The following is a 7,194-nucleotide window of genomic DNA, read 5'->3' on the forward strand; positions in this document are numbered from 1 at the left end:
CACCTTTAGTGGATGATGGGGTGGGGGGGCCGAGTGATGGGGGCACTGGGGAGGAGAGGAGAGGAGAGGGGAGGGGAGGGGAGGGAGTCTTAAACTGTGCAGCAATTAGCTTTAATGGTTGTATAGTGTATTTCCAGAAGACTGACAAAAATGACCTCCATACACCCACCCAGAGAGAGAGAGAGAGAGAGAGAGAGAGAGAGAGAGAGAGAGAGAGAGAGAGAGAGAGAGAGAGAGAGAGAGAGAGAGAGAGAGAGAGAGATAGAGATATGTACAAGAGTTTTTCATTTTCATAGCATACCACATCTTCTCAATGTTTGTCCAGCAAATACCATACCCACAGCTGTTAGTATGGTGTTCATTCACGTGAGACTGAGAGAGTGAAATAGTCTAACTACCTGGCATACCGCACATTTCATGCCTTTCATTAGCCAAGGCCATGAAGTGAATGTGCTTTAAATACCTCGTAAACCTCGTATAGGCTATTTCACCCTTACAGTCTATGCATTAACATTACCGAATGTATGGATGTATGGCAATGAGGAGACAAGAGTACGTAACTTTGTAAAATCATAAAAGATTCAAAAAATTTCAAACCTGGGTACTTTTATGGTTTATATGAAGTCATATAGACTACCTAAGTAGTTAATAACTACTAGTTATGTAGCCCATTCAGACTAAATTGAATACAATGGTCAAAAAGCTGGTCCTTGTGTTGAAGATGTAGAGTTCACTCAGGAATTTGGCTTGTGCAGTTGCAAGTGCAGTGACCATAATGGTAAACAAAATAACAGTATGAAAATGGAATGCACCATTCAGGTCCATACTATCACATATTATTGCAAGTAGGCCTATAATGTCTTAATTTAAGTTTATGATAAAGATGAGTTTACCATTAGGCCCTACCAACTTGGACAGAGTTTTATTTTATTTATTTCACATTAGTAAACCTACTTGGGTTGCTCTGGGTTTATGTTGATTTTAAATGCAAGCTACTGTAAGCCTACCCACCCCATACATAAACATCTGGAAACCCACTGCAAATGGTTACCTCATGCATGACTATGGACCGGAGGAGGCTGGTCCTCGGGGTGTTAATTGCCCGTTAGGGGTGTGGGGTTGGGAAGGGCCATCTCCAGGTCTCAGGGCTTATCGTGGTGTCGGTCTCTAGGACGGGGATAAAGAACAGTGGATGTGGATAACTTGGTGCAGTTGTGCTGGCTTCGGAGATACCAGGCAAATAACGACACATCGAAAACAACATGGATTCCGTTTTCCTGTAAGTAGATTCTTACAGCTTGCGCAGGGAGTTGCCTGCTAATGTAGGCCTAATCAGTTGGTACAGTATTTGCGGATATCAGATTTGTGCTTTAATTCTTTATCTTCGTTTGTATTTTCCAGGATACTACTGTCCGTGGCCTGCTCTGCCTGTGTTGCTGTCGGATCAGGTAGGCCTTGTTTCCAGGTTAACTCGTAGTAGCCTAATTTTCTGATGTCATTTCTCAATATCCTACATCATTCAATCAAACCAACTGTCGCTTTGTGGTTTTAACGAACAGCGTGTGAAGGAGCGGACTGCGTAAAACCCAAACTATCGGAGAAGAAAAGTCAGCAAGCCGGTTACCTGAATCAGTTCAACGACATGAATTCGCCGTCCAGTAGCAGAAAGCACCATGAAAACGCACCAGTCTTGCCTTTCATCGGACTCACAGGAAGTACGTGCGACTACAATTTATTATGTAGGCCTAGTGGTGTTGGGGGAATATGGCTGAGCAGCAAGCTTTCAATTAAATTTCAATAGTAGTTCCAGTAAGTAGGCCTACCCTAGTTTAATTTTGTATTGTAATTTTTGGAAACTGTCTCCACGTTCTGATAGGGTTATGCCATTTATTTTACAAGATAGGTCTATATCAATACTAGGTCTACATTATGGCATGTCAAATCAACGCTGTTTCATAACTGGCTGGTTTTGTTTTTCTAGGTGCCCAGCAGAGTCGTGACTGCTGTAAAAATGGTGGGACCTGCATCCTTGGAAGCTTTTGCGCGTGTCCCCGGCACTTCACTGGCCGAAGCTGTGAATATGATGAACGCATAAGGTAGGTCTATTCTTGTTGGCATGTCCATTAGTGATGCGCAACAGTGCCGCCAACTGTTTCCAGTTGAGACGTTGGCACATCTCGTAACACTGCCTAACACTGTTCTGTTGTTGTTGGGTTTTTTCCACGCAGATACTGTGGAGTTATCCCTCATGGCGAGTGGGTTCAGAAAGGATGTTCCTATTGTCGCTGTGGCTATGGAGTGCTTCACTGCTTCCCTCAAGTGTTCCAAAACTGTGGTAAGTAAATTGGCTTTCCTGCAGCACATTTAAAAGAGCATGGGGCAGTCAAGCAGCACAGAGACTATTTGTTTGTGTATGCAAACTCTTCATGGACGCCAAGTCTACATTTTCTTTCCATTTATCTGATTCAATTTCTTTATTCTTGCCTCAGAGTGTTTGTGAGATAGGCCCTACGCATTTATGCAGACAGCTGTGTTGGCTATATGCAAATAAGTAAAACAGGAAACATACTTACCAACTTGGTAACTGATAAAATACGACTCCTGTTATCATCATAAGAAAAGACTTATTTTTTCTCCCCAGGAGGACCTCAAAGGATTTCATTCAGTAGCACAGTAGTGTTCAGGCTGGAGTAGGCTATGTGCTAATGGCTGGTGCTCCCCCCCTCCCAACATTTACATTTCTCCCCACTTCCATTCATGCTAAACTCTCCTTTTCTCTTTCTCCCTTTTGCTTGCAGATGACTCCGAGGACGTCTTGTGGTTTAATTCACATGCCCCCAGATTGTTTCCTGTCACCATCCTGTGGAGTCTGGCCCTTCTGGTTTTATATCTCGTCCTGTGACACAAGCCACAGAAAGCAGCCACTCGCTCTACAGACAGTTCCCGCATGCTGTCTGCCTAACACTTTGTGTGTGTGTGTGTGTGTCTATCTCACCCAGTGAAAGAATGTGACGTCTCCAGAAATGTGAAAATCTCAGGAGAGCTGTTAGGATGAAAACAGAACTGAGATGTACTGTAATTTGCTTCCAGTGGAAGCTTGTGCTGTGAAAATGGAAGGTGCAATTTTTTTATCGACGACTGACAGGGGCCTGTACATAAGAGTTTTATTGGATGTTTTAATGTGAAGTGGGTTGTCATTGGGTTTCGGTATTGACTCAATACTGGTATCATACACTCGATTGCTCTTAGTGTCCGCAACCCATAGAGTGTATACGTGTATCCGGAAATGTTAAGCCTCAGTGTATATGTGTCTGAATGTTTCTCAACCCATTTTTTATGTGCCGTTGTAACCTTTTGCTCGAGCGTCAGTTTTATCCATTATCATGACTTTATTTGTCCCTGGCGTAATGTTTGTGTACCATAGCTATCAGACAGCTGATAAAGCTAGGGTGACCCATCATTGCCGAGGTCTGTGCCATTCGTGGCCTTATCTAAAATAAACAGATACCGCCACCAATTAATCACAATGGCTAATGTTGTTGCACATGTAAAGAATGGGTTTCCCACTTGGCTCTGTTTACTTAAATGAATTTGGATTTTTTTTTGTGCTGGAAAGTAAAAGTGTAATTGACATGCAATGTGTTTTGTTGCTTGACTTTTTTTTTTTTTTTAAACTGCAATGTGTGGAGTGCAAGCTAGACTTTTCTTAATCATGAAAATGAATGGACTAAATATTTGAGGTGACTGGTATGAGATATGGGTTCCCTCTATCCTCTTTGATATGAGAACCTTAGGAATTAGCTTTAGACAGGCCTAAAGCATGGACATGGTCACTGTAAGTCAAATGTTAAACTGTTATGCTTGCTTCTTGATTTATTAATAATCAGGCCTGGAAGTAGGTATAAATAACATTAAGCATCCAACAGGCTTTCTCATCAGAATCATTATGAGACTTAAAGTGTGGGTGCTCTGTGTGGGATGGTGGCCAAAATAGGTATTGCAACTCTGCAACTACATAATAAACTAATATTTAGCAATACGAGCAATGTACAGTACATATTTCAGCCAAAATGTCAATTTCTGGAAATTCAAAATGGCAGACAATGGAGAAGATCAACCTTTGCGTGTATGAAAAGGGAATTTTCCCAGTCAAAATAAATACTAACAATTAGATGGTGGTGGTACCCTAAGTACTGTATTTGTGAAAATGGTAAGAATTGTGAATAGGCAGAATGAATTCTGAATAGAAACTGCTGAAATTATTATTACACAGTGCACCTTTAAGGGTGGAGAACATGATACATTTTGAAGAATGCTCTGGCACCCTGGCACCCATGGTAATTAGTCTCAGGACTGTATGTATCACTTTGGCTTTCAATTGGAAAATGTTCATGTAATTTTCAGTCTGTCTGGCAAGAACCAGCCCTTCAGGTTAGAAACTGGATCAAAAGATCTGTCTGGTTTCTACCTATTTTGTGGATTGACTTGATCTCCCCTCCTGTGGCAATGGACAGTACTAGTCCTGCACTGGGATCAATTTACATATCAAAAGGTTCACCTGATTGCCAGGAGCCAGACATTTCTACAGTATTAGTAGACATTGGGATTGAAATGTAATTATTTGGTATCTGCGATTCATGTGAGATTAAATTAATTGCCAGGACCTGAGACCAGGGACCCCGATCATCGGGGAGAGACATCATATCTATGAAATTACTATTTTATTTGAGGTTCATTGACCATAGTCTGAAAAATCAGATTTGTTTTTCAAAAGAGAAATAAAATCACATCAGGGAAAGAGCGTAGGCCTACCTCCTGTAAACCAAGCACCCTTCAAACGACACAACACACACACATTACACACCACCACAATCCATCTGTTTTCTTCCTCTCTTGAATGTGACCCATGCAGGCAGACCTAACACGGTTAGGCCATTCACCTCATTCACCTGAAAAGGGGGAGTTGAAAGGTGAAGCAGTGGAGCGGCAGCTCAGCAGGTCTGTCCTGAAAGAGCCCCCTGCCCTGCCCAGCATGGGCCCAGGGCTGAAATGGGACAAAAAAATCAGGCCGGGCGTTTTCAGCCAAGACCGGTCCGCCAGGCACTGAGAGAGACAATGACGCCTGTGACAACATTTTAGCCATCTATTGCAAGCTATTTTGACCAAATAGGTGAAATGAATATTTAAATCTGACTCAGAGAGGTCAGCTGTACCAGAATGAGGACTGATACTACTACACTAAGGGGAGGTCCAGGCCAAAATCATCAACAGTCCCCCGGGCAAATGCCTTATGTGCCTTATGGACAATCTAGCCCTGCCCAGCATGGGCCCCATTGCCTCAGATGTCCGCCCAGTGGGCCCATATCCTCCCCATTAGAGGATGACATTTTTCGGGAATTTCCGTGGGTCCTGCGGGATTCCCGCGGGATGGGAGTCAAAGCAGGAATGAGAGAGCGCTTTTTTTCATTAAAAAAAGCCATGGGTTTTTTTGATGAAACGGGAGTGGGATTGATTTTGAGTGGGAGTGGGCAGGATTGGGAAACATTCTTTTCAGGAGTGGACGGGATGGGATTTGTTTCTTTTACTCCAGTCCGGGATGGGATTTTTTTTCTGGGACCGGGATGGGACGGGAGTGAAAATCCACTCCCGTGCCATGCTCTACTCCCCATACACACGTCCATTTCCCCTTTCACCCTCACTAGTCACTACCACCGGCACCAGGGAAGTCGATAGGAGATGGTGTGGCGTGGACAAAAGGGGTCAGTTGTCCCAGGCCCAGGGAGAGAGCACTGTTGTAAATTGTACTGACTGATAGTATGTATTAGGTGAGGGGGCCTGATGACTTTGTCCTGGGCCTGGCCAAAGCTGTCAACAGCCCTGGCCACCACCACCACCACCTGCTGCTGCATCAGTGTAGATTTGCCAATATAGTGTTGGACAACAAATGCCTTACCTTTGATATTCAGGCCAGAGCCTGTGCCAGATCACCACCCCGGGCAGAGAGCGTAGAGAGAGAGAGGTTCCATTGGCCCATTGATTCCGGGTTCTAATATTGCAGGGGGGGGGTCCCCCTTTAGGCAGACCTAAGGACTGTTCTATTCATTCTAGGAGCATTATGACACACCCCTTTAGGCAGACCGGAACCTGGTCATGTTAGGTGCCCATAGCAACCTATTACATTGGCATATCTCTATAGAATCTCTGCTCCGGGTATGAGCTCCACAGCGATGAAGGGGTGGCACCATTGGCGGAACAATTGCACACAGGGCCCCTGGGCAAGACACTCATAGGGCCCCCTATACAGCTTACATAGCTCACAATAGGGCCCCCACCACCAATACGGGAGGGCCCTGGGCCCAGGGGCAAGTGCCCTGCTTGCCCTGCCTATAGCTCCGGCTCTGGGTGGCGCACGTATGCACACACGCAGACACAATTTGTATGTTGTACACGTGCATGTATTACATATTGTGTTGTACTGCACTGTACTGTATCAATACATCAGTGTTTATAATGTTAACACCAACAATAATTACTGTACATTAGCAATATAAAGCTGCCTACATTGCAAAAAGGCAGTAACTGCGCAGAGCTCAAAACTGAGTCAGTTGACTTTGAAATGATAGCCTACTGCAATCCAGTATAGGCCTATGTGTTTTTTGGGAGATTATTGACATGTGACAGTTTTGTTACTTTATATTAACGCCTTTTTTGCAGATCAATCATTTTGTTTAACTTAAGAATTTTATATATATTTCAATAAAGTCATAGTAACTCATTTTGAACAGCAATGCAGTTACTGCCTTTTTGCTTTGTAGGGTGCGTGTGTGGTGCAGTGTTGTACAGTACTGGCTCTGTATTGTATTCATGTGGCAGGAGCAAATGTCTCGTCTGTGTGGCACAAATAAAAACTACTGCACACCAGCAAGACTGTGTTCCCTCTTTTGTATTTATCTGTCTACCTTTTCAGGTTCCCTCACTGTTCCTCTTTGATCTCTCCTAAGGATTGCAGTTTGGCCAAACCACCGTGTCGTGGTGTTGTGTTACATTGCACGATGTCGATTCTCTCTGCTGTGGCTGTGTTGTATTGGGATGCTTCACGTGGCAGCAAATGCCTATCTTGCATTGCATGGCACTGATAATAATAATAAAAAAAATCTACATCTAGCCTGTGCTCCTGTTGTGTTGTCCTCACTA

General features: G+C 43.8%; 1 protein-coding gene across 1 annotated transcript; it reads left to right on the forward strand.

Moving 5' to 3' along the window:
* Nucleotides 1-1,080: 1,080 nt before the first annotated feature.
* tdgf1 (teratocarcinoma-derived growth factor 1) lies at nt 1,081-3,638 on the forward strand. The gene is made up of 6 exons (XM_063211665.1): nt 1,081-1,279; nt 1,402-1,448; nt 1,560-1,715; nt 1,982-2,096; nt 2,229-2,335; nt 2,799-3,638. The coding sequence occupies exons 1-6, from the start codon at nt 1,263-1,265 to the stop codon at nt 2,900-2,902; spliced, it is 546 nt and encodes a 181-aa protein (XP_063067735.1). The 5' UTR covers nt 1,081-1,262; the 3' UTR covers nt 2,903-3,638.
* Nucleotides 3,639-7,194: the final 3,556 nt, after the last annotated feature.

Source organism: Engraulis encrasicolus, chromosome 12 (assembly GCF_034702125.1).
Source record: "Engraulis encrasicolus isolate BLACKSEA-1 chromosome 12, IST_EnEncr_1.0, whole genome shotgun sequence".
Classification (NCBI taxonomy): Eukaryota; Metazoa; Chordata; class Actinopteri; order Clupeiformes; family Engraulidae; genus Engraulis; species Engraulis encrasicolus.

Coding starts and splice junctions, on each gene's coding strand:
- tdgf1 (XM_063211665.1), top strand. Junction 1,716..1,981: donor TTTCATCGGACTCACAGGAA/GTACGTGCGACT, acceptor TTGTTTTTCTAG/GTGCCCAGCAGAGTCGTGAC. Junction 2,336..2,798: donor TCAAGTGTTCCAAAACTGTG/GTAAGTAAATTG, acceptor TTTTGCTTGCAG/ATGACTCCGAGGACGTCTTG.